Below are 20,250 nucleotides of genomic sequence, written 5' to 3'. Positions count from 1 at the left end.
CCCTAACGCGGCTAGGCAGCAACCCCAAAGTAAGATCTTTGCTCCCCAAGTCACTTGCTGACACTGCTTTTTTTTTTTTTTTTTTTTTTTTTTTTTTTTGTCCTGTTGTGCTCCTCTCCTGGCACCACACTGACTCTTTCCTGGCTCTGGTTCTCTCCAGGAACTCTTCTGTGGCAAGTGTTGTGTTCTTAGTACCAAAATAAGGGAAATCAGCCAACTTCCTCAATTTGTTTTTTCAAGTAGTGGCTGTAGCTGGCAGCCTCTGCCACTGCAAGCAGAAAGCTCAACTTGCTGAGCCTGCTGCAGTCTCCGTAACACACCTGCTAGCTCTCCATCTTGCCACATAGCTCCTTGCTGGAAGTCTGCTGGTACTTCCCTGTGTCTTTCAGCCAGCCATAGTAGGTTCTGAGTGATAGGCACAAATTGTCTGTTAACATCTCTGCTCCAACACAAACAATGGACTGTTTGGCTGAAGGAATGCAGTGATGTTCTGTAGGGCAGCAACAAACAGGTATTAAGTGTTCTTGAAACAGCAAAAGCCACTTCCTGAATTCAACAAGCACATATTGACTTGTGGGATGGAAGTGAGTTTTAGGTTCTTCTTAGTGATGTGCTGCTTTGCCTTTCTGTACAGGCTTTGTTCTTTGTGTTAGCCTGACAGGGTGCCATGGCCTGTCTCTCCTTCCTTCCAGTATTCCAGTATATGGTTTAGATAGGAGCAACATTGTGATAAAGAATATTTACTCCAGCCTGCTGTAGCCTGATCAGATTGTCAGCTTTAGTATTTTTCCAGTGGCAGGGAAAAGGGTTTAGTGGGTTTTTGGGTTGGTTTTTCTTGTGTAGTGTTTTTTTGTTTGGGGTTTGTTTTGGGGTTTTTTTCCCCTCTTCTGTTCCTTCCTGCTCTGGGAAGCCTGGCTTTGCAGCAGACCAGTATCAGGGCCCTGGCAGCTGTTGAGCCCCTTGAACCCTTGCAGCAAACTGATGAGCAGAGAAGGATTTGGTCTTGTCATCTGGGGGGGAGCTGCTGGTAGCTGTGGGCTCTGTGTGCTGTGGGATTGAGGGCTAGGGGCAAGCTGGGTCTAAATACATCTTCCAAATCTGTGATCAAACCTGTCATCAGAGGACAGACTAGGTCATCTTTTATCTTTATCTTACCAGCCTGCAGGGGCTGGGAACCAGGTTCTTTTTTTGCCCTGAGGATGCAGCTGGGAACTTGGCTTTCAGTGTGTTTTTGTGGTCACAAGATGTGTTTTTGATGAGGTTGCATGTACCTTTTCCCTTGCGCGTGCCTTTTCTTAACTGACACTTCCCTCTGTTACCTTCTCCCTGACCCAGTCCTGCTCTGCCTCTCCCCTCCACTGGATAGATCTAGTTTCTGCTGCACAACTTTGAGTTCAGTTTTAATTTTGCAGCAGTGGTTTTTCTGGAGCCAAATTGTTTCAATTGCTACTTAAGCTGAAGAGCACTAATCCTCTTCTCTGGAGTAGGAAGTTGTCTGTCTTCATTCTAAATGTGCTGGAGTGTGCATCCTGGCATAACTGGAGTTCACAAAATATGACTGAATCCTTTTGAAATCCTTTCCTGCAGAAGGAAAAAACCCTCCAAATGCTTTACATTAGGTGTAGTTCATTGGGACAAGCCCAACAATCTGAAGGATTTTTCCTAATGCTACTGCATTTAATATCACACTAAACTATTTCAGTCAGGTTCCTTGGTGGCACTGGGGTTAGGAAGCAAAAATTAATGTAGTGGCTGGGGATTCTGCAATAAAAGGTTTAAGAGTCTTTTCTGGCAGAGATTGTTTTGGCAAAGCAGCACAGGTTTCTGACAAACAGCTTCCCTGTTTGCAGGGAGTGCAAAGTTGAACTGATAAGCCAAGTTCTTGGAGAGATTACACAATATTCAAAATAAGAGAGCAGGTAGCTAATGGTCAGAGACTTGTGCCCTCTGGATGGTGGCATCAGAGCTGCATCTGCTCACCTGCATTCCCAAAGGATGCTGATCTCATACTGGTTTCCCAGAACCAATGTCTGTGATGATGGACTGGGTTACATGGTGGTGACTGTGGGAGTCATGGTGTGACTGCAGGTGCCCTCATTGGAAAGGGAATATTTGAAAAGTGTGTTTCACTGTATATTACATTAAAATGATGCTTTTTTTTTCCCCTGAAAAACATTTCATTTGGCCAGTAGATTTGAATGGGAGCAACCTAACTGTTCTCCTATGGAGCAGCACTATTCTTCACAGTGTGTTAACACAGTGCCTTGCAAACAGTGAGCTGTGGCAATGATCAGAAAAGCTAACAAAATGTTACCAGTGGCAGTAAAGATGCAGTAAAAAGCAAGTGATGAGCTCCAGATATCAGCCTGTGTATCACTAAGACAAGTCTTTGGTGAAACTGCAGAGTCTGAGAAGGGGTTTAGCATGCAGGCTCTGGGTGAGAATTTATGGCCCTTGGATGACATCTCTGTCTAAGCTCATGTGGTGTCATCCATGGACAGTGTGTGGGCTTCTATATCTTCTTGGGCTTTGTTTAAAGCTGAATTTCTCTGGGGAGTCTGCAGTTTTCAGGAACAGTCCTTGTACTTCCGCCATGCTCCTTCTTGCAGTCTTTTCCTTGACAGGCTGACCAGGATGTCTGTTGGAGGCATAAAACAGGGAGGGCAGAGAGTGTATATTAGGAGGTTATTGATGCTGCTAACTCAATTTATGTGTGACTGTAGCTTTTCCAGAAGAAAACCTATGTGCAGTGCCTTCAGCTGAGTGTGTACTCACTAAACAATTCTGTTCACATGGAGCATGCTTCACTCCTAGGCTGAAACCATTCCCAAGGTCTTTCATACTCAACCTTAGCAGCTTTTGTTTTCCTTTTACCTTTCCATTGATTTGCCTCATCCAATGCTCTAGACTGGCAAGTTCAGCCCAGAGAAGGTCTGGAGGCCAAGGGCACTGCTTCTGAAGGCTTCCTGGGGGCATCATGGGTCCTAGTCCTCCCTCCCAGGTCCATTCTATAAGCTAGTTTGAAGTCTAGCAAATACTTGTGTGGAGCTTTTCTTAAGTACCACAGTCTTTAGAGGCTGAGCTAAGTCTTGTGTCTACCTCATATGGCTTTACTGCATGTCAAGTGGGATGATGAATTTTCTTGTCTTCTGCTGGCAGCAGGTCTGTATGCACAGAGCTGTTCTGCACATTGGCTGGGTCCAGACCACACGCTCACTGAGAAGTAAGTAAAGGCTTTTAGGCCTCTAAACTCATTCAGGTTTCTTAGCTACTAGAGACAGGGAGATAATGTGAACAGTGCAGCCTTTCCTCTTATTTTATATTCGTTAAATGTTTTGGTGTTTGTGCTTTTCAGGTAAGATAAGAAAAACTTCATGCAAGTTTGGCTTCTGCAGCTGGTCCCTGTGAAAGCAGCATGATTGCATGTTTATGGTCAATATTTAAAATTTAATTAGGGTTCAAATTTGCTCAACATGGTGCAGAGTACCAGGGCTCAGCTTTGCATATCAGCCTCGTGTTTCTCAAGCTTTGAGGCATCGAGTTTAGGTAACCAGAGATTCTTGTATCAGGCTGCAAGGTGTTCAAAACATTCTCTGGTGTTTCAAGGGGTTTTTACAGGTCGGGAACACTGAGTCAAGTTCATAAAACCTTAAAATTAAAAGTACTTCTTCTAGCTTTTTCCTTGTTGGTCTTTAATGCAACTAACACTGTATCACTGCATGTAAGTTAACAGATGATACCAGTGGAAAACTGAGGTCAGTATCCCAAGAGACCTAGACTAGAGGATGGTAAAAATCATGTGGAGATACAGCTAAATATAGATTAATGCTGAGAACATTCCTGGATACTTGGTTTTGAAAGGCTGCCACAGCCTCTGTAGTGCTGTGAAGTTATAACTCTTCCCTCTCAAATGGTCTTGTTGATCTAAGTTTAGCAGAGCACCCACTTACTGGCTGAGTGCCCTTGGTTTGTGGTGGCAGCCATGAAATTCTCAGCTTTCTCTTTGTCAGGTTCACGAATGCAGCATTTAGGTATGGTTTGTGTTGGTGTGACTCTAGGAAGGACAGTGTTCAAAGACACAAAAAGACCAGCAAGGACACTTTGAGCAGGGACCATCACACATTGCATCTGCTCTCGCTGTTCCCTGGACTGTGAGCTTCAGCTCAGATGAGAGCTAGAACTGATGCTGGTCTGACACGTTCTAATACAAGCTAAAAAACTTATTAAAGGATTTGACTCTGTTCACATCCATTGTTTATTTCTCAAACAAGTCTCAGTGAGGCACTGAGATCTTCCTGATGTGCAACATTCCTCTCCTTTCCAGATCAGGACATCTGTGCAGTTATTTACTAATGATCTTAAGCCGACCCCGCAGATACAAACATCTCAGCTGTTGGCACTATTCTTAGTGTCAGCCACTGCTCTTTTGGGCTTTGAAGTCTATGTTGCTTTCCGCTGTGGCTGCTTAACATTTGGAGCTTGAAAGAGGTGTGACAAGTGGCTCTGTGTACCAGCACAGTATCCAGTGGGATATAGATGGAACTGTGTATTTATGCACAAACCCAAGGAAGCAGCAGTACAACCAGTCTGAAACTTTTTCCCTAAGTTACTTTTTCCAGCATTCCCTGAGTATGTGAACTGAATGAGCTGCAAGAGGGGAGCACTAGATGCTAAAGTGAATATAGTCAAAACAACTTCATTATGTTTTAAAGCTGTCTCTAGAATTCATGCCGAGTTCAGAGCACTGCTCTGATCCCACTGGCAATTTCCCATTTTCATCCCAAAATAAATACATGCTTCTATAGTAATCTGAGAAACTGCCCAATGCAGTCACATAGGAACTTTGGCCTTGCTCACAGTAGTCTGAGTTAACGTCTAATGCTGGTTTTGGAAAGCATTAAAGCTGCCTGAGCAAGGCAATTTCTTAACCCATCCCTACAAAACCCTGCTATGCACCTCTGCATTGGCCCACTGCTGTCTGTTGGCTGTGACATGGAGGGCTGTCCACATGATCCCTTGCAGAGCAGCTGCTAAGCTACAATTTTGGCTCTCCTTTTGGAGGATCCCTGAGAATCTCAGGTCATGCAATATTCCATCATTAGTCATGCTTTGTTACTACTTACAGTATTGTTAACGGATTTTTTAGTGTCTTGAAACTTAAGGCAATAAAAGACCAACCTATCTGCTGTAGGACAATCACTCTTTATGATTAGATTAGATTAGTAAGTGGGGGAGGGAGAAGTGTAACTGTTTTGGGGTCACTGCCTTGAGGCCAAGTTGTAAATGCCCCATGTGATGAGTGTTCATGCATTTCATGTGCTCCCCTGCTGAAATAGCCTTTCCAAATATTCAGTGGGCCACTGCAGTCTTTCTTACATATCTCATTTATCAGCATCTGTACTTAAGTAATGCCAGAAGGATTGGCAGTTTGGTACAATACATTGTCAAAGTACTTGTGCGTGGCTTTTGCACTTGTGCTCTATTTCTGCTTGATTCTGCTGCATAGCTACCCATGGGTGACTATGTTAGGATTTTGCTTCTGGGGGCTGGCTCTCCCCTCTTCTCTATGAAGGGTCTCTGCTGTGTCTACCAGGGAGACCATACCTCTCAAAACCAGCAGTGAGAATGAACTCTGGCCTGCTGCTGGTGGAAGGAAGGTTCCCCCACCAGCCCCCCTCTTTTGCCTTCTCTAGGCATATCCTAGCTTGACTTTGTTCTTGTTATCTGAGTGTCACCCGATGCACATTGTTCTGCAGTGGGAGTTGCTGGCTCCAGTTGTCTCGGACTTCAGGAAGCTGTAAATCATCATTTCTTCCCTGTTGTGGATGATGCTGAGGATATTCCAATGTTTGCTGATTCTTTTCTGTCCTTTAATAAAAAATTATACTCTCCTGTGAGATGTTACTGACACTTCTCAGTATTGACTAAAATTGTATTTCTGTGAATGTCAATTTCTGGAATATACCACACCTCTCTTCAGTAGGTGACTGAAAGTGTTATGCCTCGTGTAACTGTGCATGTCAAACTCTGACTGGTTTTGTGCCCATGTCCCTGGGTGAGCAGAAAGCAGCTCAAAGCAAGAGTATAAAACGTGTTTGTGTGTAAGAGTTTTGCTATGAAGAGATCATCCAAGACTTTATGGTGTTGCAAGTGACAAGCTACTTCTATTTTCTCATGTGTCCCAGAACCTGGTCCTCTTATTAGCTGCACTGAGAGCTAGTGAAGGTTAAAATGCTCTTGGAGGGGTCTGAGCAGGCATTAACCATGAAAGCTGAAACATTTGAAGCTGGTCAGAACCTCTTAGGAGATGAGGAAAACGACAACAAAAGTTGCTCTATTACACCAGCAGTTGGAACTTCTTAGAAACACTGTTGCCACTGTACTTATTCTATTTCTTTGGGCCTGGGAGAAAATGCCAGCATAGCCAGGACCTCTGCTAAGGTCTTGGGACAGCTTTGCTGATGGAGGCAGATGGGTCCATGTTGAAACCTGACATAGCAATGTTCCCCCTTCCACGGAAAAGAGGCTTTCCCAGCTGCCTGGGCACTGGAAGACTTGCCTTGTAGCCGTGAGTGGCTAAGTGGTAACTGGTTTTATTGGGATGAAGTAGGAACTGAATGTGAATAGGGATGGTCTGGTATTGCTTGAAGTAAATGGAACTATTGTGAAGGATTAGGTAGTGCTGCTGGTGTCTGCTTGGCCTTGACAGGTACAAGAAGACCTTTGTCCTGCTGTATCTCCCTTGTTATTGTGAAGGTTTGAAATGCTGTCAGGAGGGAAATTTGAATGAGAATTCCCCTTCTGTCTCACACATATTAACTCTTCCTGCAGGGATGAATCCTTTGACAGTGAGATTTAAGGAGGTGAAGTAATCTTTAAAATAGTTGGTGTCTCCTTGGCATTTGGGCTATAGACCATGCATTTCCCAGACCTCCCTGAAGGATGAGGAAACAGTCAAGTTAAAGGGTATAAATTAAACAAGGAGGGCCATGCTTTGCTCTTTGCCACTGGAAGCCAGCTTTGTCTTTCCAGCCAGGGTTGTCTTTCCTGAGACCATCCATCTGAAAACAGGAGCTTCCCTGTGTGAAGAGAGTCAGATTTTGGCAGCTTTCCCAAAACCTGTCTGTGGCTTTTGTGCTGAGCTGGACTGGGAAGGCATGAATGAGCTTGGTGAGACTGCAGTAAGCTGCTCTGAAGACCTGAGAGCAGTAGGACTCCAGACATTTCTCCTCTGTTCCTTTTTTGTACGGTTGATGTTGGCCAGGCTCCTTGCAAATATCTTGTGGAGAGTGGTATCTGTAATAAACTGGGGATGGGAAGGAGCTGTGCTGGCATACATGACTGTATTTCCTTACCTATTCCTTCACTGTAGGCTAAGTTAAAGTAACAAATTTGGTCTCCTTGTGTATTGTTGCCTTGCTTTGTTGGGAGAAGTGCTGCCTGTGGTCTTTCTTAAAGGTACTGTGTTGCACTAAGGAAACTTGCATGTTGAGGGAGCTGGGAAATGATCTTCTGTATCCTTGTTCTGGCGCACCTCATGGAGAAGCATCTGTGTTAGGGTGCAGATGCTTTTATTTACCAGGAACTGGCTGCTTACTGCAAGGGACTTACCTCAGTTCTCATAAACAGGCCCTTCTTGCTGTCCTGGAGATTGCAGTCATCTCCATGGTGAGAGCTGCACAAACAGGAGGGAAGATAATGACCTTGCAGATTAAAGGGCAAAAGGAGGTTTCCTAGTACGTGAAGCTTGTGCTGATTGCCCTGGTTCTAGATTGAACCAGGAAAGGTAGGCTGCTAAAACAGAAGGGCCCTTTGCAAAAATCATAGGGCCAGGAGGTGTGTTACTCAGTCTTGCAGTGTGGAGAGGAAAAAGCAGCACCTGTTTCAGGAACTAAGGTGTGGATTTGATTTGTTCATGTACATGCCCTTTGAGCATATTTGAGAGGCAGTAAGCCCATCTAATAAAAACTAGCAAAATCTGCCCTTAACTGGCTCTGCTTATCTGCCTTTGATGTGGTTCAAGGGAAGCAGGTCTGCACTGTGCTCTTTGTTAGCTTGGAAATACAAAGACCAGCAGCATCCCAATGTGTGTCTGGCAAACATCACCAGAGCCTTGCCGTGCCTGTCTTCGCCTCACTCCCAGGATGCTGACCTTAAGTTCCCTTTCTTCAGTACTCAAGTACCTGTGGGAAACCTGACTTTGAACAGAGCTTCAGCTCCAGATGTGCACAGCTCCTTCTGCCATTCTTTTTCAGGCCTGATCTCATTTGTTTTGAAGTAACTCCTGCCAAGGAGCTTTTTCAGGTCTTTTCCATCATCTAACATTTTAGAGTTAGAGTTCTAGCAGTGACATGAAGGGAGTATAAAATGCCACATACCCTGCTCTTCAGCATCTTTGCCTCTTCCCCATGCTACTGAGGGACATGTGTAAAGGCAGCTTCCACTGACTAAAACCCTCTCATCTCATTTGAAGGTTTTAAGTTCTCAGTTTGGTTGGCTTGTGGCTTAGCTGGTGGTGAAGATGCCTAGAGTATCACTGCTGTTCCTGCTGGGGACACTTGGTATTTATGTGATGCCTTGGTCCCTTGCTTTGACCTTCTGCTTGGAGAAGGCTCCCAGCCTTCCATGTGTTCCCAGTCTTTAGGCTAACTGTGTCTCTCTTCACTGGCTGGACTGGGAGTACTGGGAGGTATTCTTTCTCCTGTGCTCAGTGGAGGCCTCACCTGGCATGCTGTGCCCTGTTCTGAGCTCCTCAGTGCAGGAGAAAAATGGGCATACTGGAGAGAAGGGACACAAAGAGTTTGTGTTGGTGGAACTTATGCTGGGTGCTGGGATTTCAGATTGAATGTCTCTTTGCTGCAGTGCCAAAGACTGAATCTGCTAATCCTGAACAACATAAGTTGTTGGAGAACTTGGTTTGGGGTGTCATAACTTGGGCTAATGCAAAGAAGTTTGTAGCTTTTGGTGCAGAGGTGTGAAAAACCTTGTGTGTAGTTTCCTGAGGGTGTGAGTGAGGGTTGTGCCAAAGCTGCCAGTCCTGTTGTTTTTGGAATGGAGTGAGGCGGCAGAAATGTGACCCTTCCTCCTTTCACTTGGCAAGATGGAGCAGTGTTGCTGGCACTGAAACTGGAGCCAGGCGCTTCTTGGAGGTGTGTGGGGTTAGAGTGAGAGACAGTAGACAAATGACCGTGGGGGAACGTTAGGAAAAGCCTTTTCATTGCGAGTGTGATTGGATGCTGAAGCAGAGCTCCCAGGACGTTGTGAGATACACATCCTTGCAAGTAATTCAAAATTCATATAAACATTCAAAAGTCTTTTTGCCTGAGCAGCTAGAGCTGGCCATGCTCGGAGCACGGTATGGGGCCAAAGACCTCCAGAAGTCACTTCCAATCTAATGCTCTTCAGATGGTGTGGTTCAGCTGTGGCATAAATCACAGCCTGGGATTATGCCTGGCTGCCTTTTCCTAGGCTGGCATGATAAAGAGATGCTAAGGAGGTGCCTTAGTACTTCTTTGTGGGAAGCGTGCATCTTTCTGGAGATGTTCACGAGGAGATGATGTGTGCCTGTTGCTGGGGTTTCAAATTTTATGTGTTGTTTCTGTCTTCTCTTTCATTCCTCCAGGTACAGCTACATGATTGACAATGTCATTCTGCTGATCACTGGGACTCTGCACCAGCGTTCCATCTCCGAACTGGTGCCTAAGTGCCATCCTCTGGGAAGTTTCGAACAGATGGAAGCTGTGAACATTGCTCAGACACCTGCAGAGCTCTACAATGCAATCTTGGTGGACACTCCCCTGGGTGAGTGAAGCTGCTTGTGGTGGAACAGATGTCCCTTTCTCCCCCCAGTCTGTCTCCAGCTAAGCCTAAGTTGTGCTCCAAGAAGACAAAGCAGTGGGTAATGCACAGCTGTGACTGTGCTGCCTGTAGTGGCTGGGCGGGAGTTCAGGTTTATGCCTGTCCTATGCCCTCTTTTCCTCTAGAGGACCAGCTAGCTCTCTGTACCCTTCAATCAGTGTCCAGGCCAGCATAGTGCTAGGGTAGACTGCTGGACAGTTTGGTTTTTGTGAGCTAGGCCTTGAGTCTCCTTAGTGGAGGGCTACTGGGTCTTCTGCTGGAACGAATCACTTGATTTCCGGCACTTTTAGTTGGACCGTAAGGGTAATTTCTTGTATGCAGTTTTTGTAGATAATTACAGAGATCTGTACATGCCCAATCTTGTTCTGAGACTACTAAAATTAGCACTAGTTAAATAAAATCCCTTTATGTAAACAACGAAACAAACCCAAACAACCACAGCAAAACAAAGAAATCTCCAAAAGCCTTTTAAAACTCATTGTATAGCAGCATCCTGTATATTATCTCGGGGCTACAGGCTTGTTCAGGAGGTGCATAATGCTAAAACCAAGTGTCTTATGAAGAGCTAGTCAGACAGATCTGTTCTTTAAAGATAAAAGGTGTAGGAAGTGGTTCTGGAGAAGATATGGAAGTCTCTGCAGTAGTAGGGGAGGTTGTCACAGGTGACTTGCTAGTTTAGCATCTGTGGGCAAAAACGTAATGAGATATGCCTGAGTCAGTGATTAGTCATTCTTTTGGGGTTGCTAGAAAGAACAAAACACTCTAAGTCATCATACTGTCTTTAATAGAAATAGTTGGATTTGGAACTGAAAGTGCTTTTGTAAATGCTCTGTGTAATAATGGGGCAAATGAAGTAGTTTTCAAGGAAAAATGATTTGTGCCCAGTAAATAAGGAAGAACGTCCCTCAGGAGATCTTGGTTGCAAGGTAGGGCAACAATGCAGCAGGGGACCTGAGGCTCTGCATGCAGCTGAGTTGAGCCCACTGTAGGGATGATGTGTGGGAAGAAAATCCTCCTCACAAGTAAGTGGGAACCTTCTCATTTTGGAGAGAAGATAGAACAGGGTATTTCAGAGATATTATCTCTCAGAGACCTTAAAGCTTCCAGCAGAATATGAAGTGAAAATGCCCCGTGTCAGTGTTGAGGTGCTTCTGGACAACATGGCTTGCAATTGAGGGTCTTTGCCTCTTGCATTCATGTACTTGACATCAACAACATGAGTTGGTTTTGCCTGCTTCAGCCCTGCCTGGGCTGGCTTCTCCAGACCTTTGCCCCGGCCATGCCCTTGGGGCTGTGTACCAACCAGTGTGGCATTTCTTTAGCAGGGGAACATGGGGAGTAGCTGTGTTGCCTAAACAAGCAGGCATGCAGGCTTCAGTTGTTTAACTTGCACTCTTTCCAGTGACCACACGCAAAGAAACAGCAGCTCTATCTCCTAAAAGGACTTGAGTAGCTACGTGGCTTCGTGGGAATGCCTAACCCCAAATGGATTTCATAGGTTAACAGGGCAAAATGAGACTTGCTGTAAGCCTAATTTGGGATATCGGAGGGCCAAGAACTGAAATAGCTGTGTACTCATTCCTCAGCTACTCTGAAGTAGCCACTCCTTAGCTATCCAGGCTGGCCAGCGCATCCTGCAGTAAAAACCAATCCTGGCACACTCCATTTGCGTTTTTGCCAACCGTCGGGAGCAGCATTCCTCCGGACACGTGGCATTGTGCTCTGGTGCTGCAAAGAGATTTCTGGGGAGGTTAACCTCTGTTCAGGACCCTCCAGACCCACCCTGTGGCTGCTGTCCTTCTAGGCAGCTCATACTACAAAAGTGCAGGCCAGAGGTGTGTGCCTGCATTGCAGCTGGTTTGTTGCACAGAGCAGAGCACTGGTCAGTTCTCAGCAGGACTGTGGTGTCTGTTACCCACAGCTGCACTGTGTAAGCTGAGACAGATCAGATTTCTCTTTGTAGCAAATTCAGCAAAGTTGGTTACTGAGTGTGAGTTGAAGTCAGGAAGTCCTGTCAATGGGTTTTATTGTACCAGTTTGCATCTATATTGTAGATATACAAGACTCATCTAGGTCTGTAGCTTGCAGCACCTGCTTGGTCTGAAATCTGTGGTTTTTTGGTAGCAATGATATCTTAAACTCCCTCCCAGAGGTACTCTGGCAAAGTATGTAGGACTGAGCATCCTACCAAGTCCTACTAATTTATTCTGTCTCCTGTTACTAACTTTCAGCTAGAGAAATAAAAGCCCTTGGAAGAAATGGAAAATTAGACTTGACCAGGAGAAACAGCTCCTGACTACAACCATGACCAATGTCATGGGCTATACAAGCTGTGGCATCACTGTGCCTTAATCCCCACTAAGATATTGTAGAAGGAGGGAGAAGCATCAGCTCCTTGTGTTTCACTAGCTGCTGTCTCTCAGGTGCTTAAGCACTCCTGCAGTGCTGCAGCAGGCAGTTCAAAGCTGCTTTGTCACCTCCAAATGCCTGCATCTGGGAACAGTTTGGGGATTGCTTATTTTTAAATACAGGCTTCTCTATCACTGATACTGGGGGGTGCGGCTGAGAATTTCTGCTGGGAATGGGCTGTTAACGAAACCATAGGGCTAAGGGGTGAAGAAAGATTTTCATATGAGAACCCGAAAAATTTTTATGGCCTGAGGAACCATTGTGGAGCCTGAGGTTTTGAGTCATGACAATTTGACTGCTGAAGATAAGGGCCAGGCCTAGGAGGGAGAAGTTCAACACAGGGTATGCTTCTGCCTGGTATTGTTGAGAAGCCTGGAAAGTGCTGAGCATGGGTCTGGTTAGGGCAATGCTAACTCTGTCTCTGGCTCTGTTTCAGCTGCTTTCTTCCAAGACTGCATATCTGAACAGGATCTGGATGAAATGAATATCGAAATAATTCGAAACACCCTGTATAAGGTAAATGAGTCACAGAATCACAGAATGGGTTAGGTTGGAAAGGGCCACAGTGGGTCATCTGATTCAATCTCCCTGCTCAGGTAGGGCTATCCCAGAGCACATGGCACAAGATTGTGTCCAGATGGTTCTGGAATATCTCCAGTGAGGGAGGCTCCACACCCTCTCTGGGCAAACAGTTCTAGTGCATGGTTACTCACACAATAAATTTCAAAAATAAAAAATTTTCAGAGGTTGTTTTTGAATTTACTCATGCCCCATGCAGGCAGGAGAAGCCTGCTCCCTCACCACACAAGTTCAGAGGTGTAGTTAACTGTATTCACAGTGGCTAATCTTAAACTTAGTTGAAGTGCTCCCATCAACTTTGCTCCCTGTCTTAAGCCCTTCCCAAATACCTTCCAATTGTCTGCTCAAGCCTGCTGTGTTTGGGGTTAGATGTTCTTGGTAGAAAAAAAAGTAGTGTAAAAAGTGCCAGCTGGGCAGAGGGATGTGGAGGGGCTAAGGATCTCCTTGTCCTGAGCTGTCATCTCCTCAGCAGGCCCTGTCTGGTTTGAGCTGGCAGTGTTGAAGCATGTGTTTATGTGCAGGCTGTGGCTATCGCTCCATCTCCACTCTCTGGATCAGGGGTGGGATGCAGATTTTATCTGTCAATCTTGTTTTGGCTGGTCATGGCCAGCCTGCAGTCAGTGTGACCTCTTCTTCCCAAGGAAGCTGTGGCCTGTTTGGAGAGGCAAAGAGCAGGTCAGGCGTGAAGGGAAGAAGGCAAAAGAAGGGAAAAGGAGGGGTGTGTCAGCAGTCATGCCCAGCTGCCTGTGGCCTCTGGCATGTACTGGTCTTTGCTGTAACAGGGAGGGACACCTGTGTGCATAAACACCACAGCCTTGCAGGGCACAGACCTCAGTCTTAACATGAAGCAGGAGGGGAAAGGCAGGCAGCAGGGTGGGCACAGGGAAAACTGGTTGGGAGGTTGGATTTCAGCTGCCATGTCCTTTCCCATATCCTTTTGGAGGCTCAATACTGCTTTGTAATCTGCTCTTCCTACCCACAAATGGAAATGTAGGTGCCTGTAATGCCTCAGTGTGTGCTGGCACTGATTCTTGCTAAAGAGCAGCCCCTGGGGAATACAGGGGCTCTGTCCATAACAAGTCACAGGAATGAAGGAGTGGAAAAGGTGATTGCTGCTTACAGACTCTACTTGAAGCTACCTTTCTCCCCAGGGACTGGAAAATATATAATACAATGCAAATGAGGGAAATAAAATCAGGTCTGAAATCTGCAGAGAGCTCTGAAAAACAAGACAGGCCCGGGACAGATTCCTGTGTCCGTATGGAGTTGGCATAGGAAGGGCAAGTGCTATCTCCCAGACATATTGGAGTTTTTATTAAGGAATCTGTGTGTGTGTTGACAGAAGGTTTGAGCAGGATTCACAGGAGGAAGGCTGTTACAAAGGCTTCTTGTTTGCAATGAAAGTTCTCAACTGGAAATATGATTAAAGTGGGAACAGAGGTTAAAAATGGTCAGTGCTTAGTGTAGAGTGCAGTCAGCAGCCAAGTCTTGCAATGGAAGCGTGCTGGCCTTGTTATCTTTATTGCTGGCCTTGTTATCTTCAGTGCTTACTCCCTTTGTTCCATCTCTTGTTGAAGTGAAGCCAGCTGACTGTTGGCCTTTGCTGGTGACTTTCTTGTAGGAACCAGTTGAAGGAGCTTTGTGACTGGACAATAAAATAAAGTAGACAAATCAGTGTGGATAAATGTGGAGTGGTGTATGGGAGAGGCCAGGAGGGAGCCCAATCTCTGTTTGTACAGTGAGGGTCTCCTTGTTCCCTCCTACTACTAAACGGAATCTTGGGTAGTGATTGACCTAAGCAATTGTCTCTCTGCAAGGTAACATGTTCCTAACAGTAGGAAAGAACTTTTGAGTTTCACTATGCTGCTGCATCCATCTGTAAAGTGGGTTTGACCTGGACATCTCATTCCACTCATCTCAGAGTATGAACAGGAAAACAGGAGGTGGTGCTAAGGCAGACACATTTAGAGGCTTGGGTATGATGACTTCTATATGGAAAACTGCAGAAAAAGGCTAGGATTCCTCACCTGGCAGAGGAGGGTGGCATCCCCAGATCACATTGGAAAAGTCAGTGTGGATGGACAGGCCACAGGCCTGTCTGCAGATAGGAGTTGAGGACAGATGAGGCTAGCAGGAGGCAGAGGTAGTAGATTCATGAAAGGGAAGACCCACTGAAGATCATTAAAGGCAAAGACAGCTGTTCCTGGGGTAAGGGCTTCAGGACTTTGGAGTGTTTCTGTCAGTTGCTATCACTGCAAGGGCACCTAGTGCAGCTGTTTGCAGACTGTTTCCATGCTTGTGATATTGGATCCCCATTCACTGCTGGATATTTGAGTTCACCTATAGTTACTTCTAAAGCCGTAGGTTTGTGCATGAGCTCTGATAAGGGCAGAGAGACAGTGACTGAATCTCTTTTCCACATTCCCTTTCCTGTCAGCTTCAAAATGACATGTTACCCATGTCCATGTTCCTGTGGTAACTCTGCAGACTGATGCTCTGTATTCTCCTGCACCTGAGCAGTAGCAAGTGCTGGAGAGGCTTTCTTTGGGTGATGCTCACCTTGCACTGTTACTCACAGTCCTCTTGCATTGTGTGGTAACAGTAATCCAGGTACTTTCCTAGTGCAGAGGCTGAGGGTGTCCACCTTGTACATTCTTGGTCCATCTTCAGTCCTAGACTTGTTGTGATAATGCAGAAATTTGTGGTGTTTCAGCATCCTTTTATTCCATCCCTTTGAAAAGATTCTGGTTGCAGCTCTCTGCCCAGGGAGGTGTTTTATTACTTGATCATTTCTTCTGAGAACATTTTTGCTGAATGATACTTTTAGCCATCCACAGCCTTCTTAGGCTTCCCCTGGGAGACAGAGTCATCTTCCAGATGGATTACAGAACATCTCCACAAAGGATTACATTTCCTGGAGGCAGGGTAGCTGTGCCTGGCCGTGTGTTTTCTGCAGTGCTCCAGTTGGGATAAGGACCAAGTGGCCACAGTGTGAAAAGAGAATGAGAGAGAATGCTGGTTTCTTTCACAGATGTCCTGTCTCATCCCTTGACTCTGCTTACACAGCGCTACTTTCTGAGAGTAGATCTTGCAGCTATGGTTGTGTGGCTTGGCATGTTTGTGGAGGCCAGAGCAGGGTCAGGAAACCATGTGAGACTTCAGTAAATGAGTTAGACAACTCAAAGGAGAAAAATAGGCTTTAACCTTGCTGCCTGGGGATCTTGCCCACAGTAAGCTCATGCAGTTGCTTGAACAAACCCAACCACAACCCTTCATGTCTCTGGCTCATGGGGAAAGCACTGTCCTTGTGTGGGCAAGTTCACATGGGGCCAGAGTGCTTGTGCTGTGTTACAGAGCGTCTGGGAGCCTCCCTGCTTGCTGTCTGTCCTCTGAAGGGCCCTGTGGGGGAGTAGATAAAACTGTGTAGAAGAATGCTCATCTGCACTCTCTTCCAGGCTTACCTGGAGTCCTTCTACAAGTTCTGCAAGACGCTGGGAGGTACCACGGCAGATGCCATGTGCCCAATCCTGGAGGTAGGTCTGGAAACTCCCATAGCTGGATGGTATTACAGTGATAGTCATCACTCCCTGCTCAGGCCCAGCTTGCTTGCTGGTTGTTCAGCATTCTCCAGTTAGTGTTCAATATCCCCATGCTCACTAGGAGTCCTGGGGAACACTGCCTTCCCGTATGACTTTGGTTTCCCCAAGTACTGATACATTTTGTTGCTTCTGTGGCAACATATTCATCCTCTCACTTGGATGACATGCAGAAGAGCTGTTTGGGTCACTGCCTGTCTCCATGCCAAGGCTTGCTGTGAGATGTGTAGGACTTAGGAGCAGTAGGTAGAAGACACTCCTTGACTGGGGCAGGATTTTGCTTTTGCCTGGGATGGGGATTTCCTCACCTGAATGCTCCCCAAGTACTGGGCATACTGGGAGCCTGCACTTGTAGCCTGCTCTGGCCAAGCACTGGAGAGCTGTACACATCCCAGCAGCCTCCTCATGCTGCCCTCTGATGTGGCTGTGTGCAGAGCAGCCCTGATATCTGCCAGCCTCCGGTGAAGATACTGCATCCCAGCATGAGCCACTCTTTTCCTGCAGTTTGAAGCTGACCGGAGGGCCTTCATTATCACCATCAACTCATTTGGTACTGAGCTGTCCAAGGAGGACCGAGCCAAGCTGTTCCCACACTGTGGCAAGCTCTACCCCGAGGGCCTGGCTCAGCTGGCCAGGGCAGATGACTACGAGCAAGTCAAAAATGTTGCTGACTACTACCCTGTGAGTGCTTTGGGGTGAGGGCCATGGGGATTGTTACAGGAACTTGCTCTGCGTCAGAGCTTTTTGGGGATCTGGGTGAACTTGTAGCTTGGCAACCTGGGAAGAGAGGTGTCAGTCTTATCTGAAGCTGTTGGTCCTGTGCTCTCTTGGCCAGGACTTGACTTGCCTGAGAATTCGTTGGCTGGTTAGTCATGGCTGTCATTTCAGTGGTGATTGGGAGACAGTGCTCCCTGCCCAAGGGTGTGGGAACTGCCCTTACCACCAAACCCTTGAAGTGCTGATGTGGCAGCAATTACAGGCTCTCCTTGCCTGATTTGGGAATGAAAATGTGTCTTCAGTGAGAAGTGGTGTTGCCCCACTTCCAGCCCTGAGCTCTCGTTCAGCTGAAGGTGAGACACTGACCTGGGAGGACGTGTTTGGATTTGTCTGTGTTCAAGCCACTTTGTGCGTGGCTGGGAGCCTGTCTGGAGTCAGAGAGCTCAGTGTCCCCTTACTCAGCAGCCTGTATGTGTGGGCACTGGGGTCTGGCTCAAACACTGCAGTCTGTCCATGGAGGAGTCTGTACCTGATGGCGCTTTTCCTGTGGCTCAAAGCAATGATATGACTTTGAGAACTGCACATTTCAGAGAAGGGTCAGGACTCTTGGTTTCTCTGTCCTGTGACTTGACAGGGTGGCTGGAGTATCTGTGACACTGGGGGCCCTCAGGTGCTGCTCAGCTTGGGTACAGGGTATATCCTCATATAATGCCTTCCTGCAGGAGTACAAGCTGCTATTTGAAGGGGCTGGCAGCAACCCTGGAGACAAAACCCTTGAAGACAGGTTCTTTGAGCACGAGGTGAGTGAGCCCTGAGATGCTTCTTGACATGTGCCAATTGCAAAGCTCCAGGTGTTAGAAAGCTGGTCTGCTGCCCTGTCAGCAGTGCTGTGGATGAACACGATTTGGTGGAAGGAGAAGCATGCTTGCCCTCTGCTCCTGCATGAGAATATAGTGCTGGTATAGTGCTGTTGTCTCACCCAGACAGGTTAGAGCAGTGTGAGGAAGCATGTTCGGGGCTGCTAATGAATATTTGGTCCATCAATAGCAAAAGTGGAGTGTAATTACATGAAGAATAAGGACTTTCATGATACCTGAGTTATAAATATTTCCCCCTTCAAATGTTAGAGCCTGTCCTGAGCCATGTGCTGTAGCTTAGAGCTGTCCCAAGGACCTAGAGAGATGCAGAACCTGTGCTGAGCCTTCCAGCCTGCTGGGAAGTCATGGGTCCTTCCAGTAAGCTCCATGCTTGCCTTGACCAACTCCTCCTATCTGAGGTGAACAAATGACATGTCATCCTCTGGGCTTTCCCCAGGTAAAGCTGAACAAGCTGGCCTTCCTCAACCAGTTCCACTTTGGAGTCTTCTACGCCTTTGTGAAGCTGAAGGAGCAGGAGTGCCGCAACATTGTGTGGATCGCAGAGTGCATCGCCCAGCGGCACCGAACCAAGATCGACAACTACATTCCCATCTTCTAACTCTGCTCTGCTCCTGTCCAACACTCCCACCCCTGGAGTCTGGAGGGACCCCTAACTCCCTGAGTTGTTCCTTGCCCAGACTCCAGGGATGTCCCATCTTTGGAACTGGATCGAATGAGGAAACTGTACAGTTGCTAGTTAAATTATTCACAAGCTGGAGTTGTGTGTACTGTGAGACATCCAGAGGGACCAGTGGTCCAGGCTTAGCCCTGTGCAGCAGGAGGGCCTCCTGTTGTGTATGCAGTAGTCCCAGTGTTCCTGTACTGTTGCTGTGTACGCTTATGCTCATAGAGCTGCAGGGGGCTGCCTCTGGAGGGGGTCCCACTGCTGCAGAGGAATGGGTCTAGTCTGCCATGGCTGGGGGGCCCTCTGTCAGTGCTCTGCACGTCTCCTACTCAGTGTTGTTCCTGTGAGAATGTGGTAGTTAGAATGTGGTTTGTAGCGTAGCCAATGCTGCTGTGCAATCCCTGCATCCCCTTGTAGTGAGTGAACCCTGACCTGGGAGAGACCAAGTAACCCTGGCCAGGACTGGAATGGAGCCTGTGGGAATGAGAGGGCAGAGCCAGAGTGCTTGTGGAGCACAGTCCTCCCACTCTGGCAGTGTTTGCACTCATACAGCCTCTCTGTGTCTGCAGAAGCAGCTCTCATCAGTCTCCCTGCTGCCGTGGACAGGGCTCCATAAGCTGGCTGAGCTCCTTCCTCAGACCTGTGGAGACCCACAGCTTGCAGTTTACTGTCACAACCATGCAAGAGCTGGGGCTCCTCTGGGCTCTGTGGATGGTTATGCACCCCTGTACCCCTACAGGGTAGACATCCAGGCTTCTCCCTTGCAGAGGGTGGGTTGGCACTGCCATGGAGCTCTATTGCACAGCTGGCCTGGGGACAGAGGAGCCTTAGTCACCCTGGTGGGGGCAGGGATGTCCCAGACCCCGCCCATATGTGGTCTGGGGTAGGAGCCAAGCCCTGGGCATGGTGTGGCAGCCCTGCTCTTTGCTGCTCTGTACTGGCTAGTTCCTACTTGCACTTGAGTTCTGGGAGATGTGCAATGGCAGCAGACAAGCCTTGCTGGAGGGAAACATGCTGGATGCTGCTGGGAGGAAGGATCAATGGAGAGTGGCTCTGTCCCAGCTTGTGCTGTGGTCAACTCTGCAGTTTGTTTTCCTGTGATCCCCTCCTCTCTACACCAATAAATATCTGCCTACTGCACTGTACTCTCCTGCTTACTTGAGCATCTGTTCCTGCAGCCCCAGGTGGAGCCTCCATCAGTCACAGGGAATCTGGTAGCTGTGGTAGTGGAGCCTTGTGGTTCCTGTGTGAGTTGGGTCACTTGTTTCTACCACAGCCATGGTGGTGGTACCATCCCATGAGGGTGAGGGTACTCCCTCCAGCCCAAGCCATGACAGTGCTTGGTCTGTGGGTGCAGCTGTCTGCTGAGCTAAGAGGTGCAGCTTTAGGGAAATGTTCCATAAGGTAAGGAAGTTGCATGTCTTGTCCCTGGTGCGTGGGGCTGTCCACATGGGGCAGTGTCACTGTTTCCATCCTTGCCCCAGCAGGGCCACAGTGTTAGAGCAAAGCAAAAGAAAGCCTTTGGCGTAGGGCTGGGGAGGAGTAGGGA

The 20,250-nt window shown here is 47.3% G+C and overlaps 1 protein-coding gene across 1 annotated transcript in view; it reads left to right on the top strand.

The window, feature by feature from the left end:
- The window catches only part of ATP6V0D1 (ATPase H+ transporting V0 subunit d1), a 34,118-nt gene extending 14,272 nt beyond the window's left edge, over positions 1-19,846 (top strand). The window contains exons 3-8 of the mRNA XM_056500382.1: positions 9,623-9,801; positions 12,704-12,783; positions 16,302-16,379; positions 16,947-17,123; positions 17,882-17,959; positions 18,474-19,846. Of these exons, the coding sequence (XP_056356357.1) occupies positions 9,623-9,801; positions 12,704-12,783; positions 16,302-16,379; positions 16,947-17,123; positions 17,882-17,959; positions 18,474-18,635 (754 nt within the window). The 3' untranslated portion in view covers positions 18,636-19,846. The remainder of the gene's footprint in view (positions 1-9,622; positions 9,802-12,703; positions 12,784-16,301; positions 16,380-16,946; positions 17,124-17,881; positions 17,960-18,473) is intronic.
- Positions 19,847-20,250: the final 404 nt, after the last annotated feature.

This window comes from Oenanthe melanoleuca, chromosome 11 (assembly GCF_029582105.1).
Source record: "Oenanthe melanoleuca isolate GR-GAL-2019-014 chromosome 11, OMel1.0, whole genome shotgun sequence".
In the NCBI taxonomy this organism is placed as follows: domain Eukaryota; kingdom Metazoa; phylum Chordata; class Aves; order Passeriformes; family Muscicapidae; genus Oenanthe; species Oenanthe melanoleuca.
Note: the sequence above shows the minus strand (reverse complement) of the source record. Positions and strands in the feature narration are given on the sequence as shown.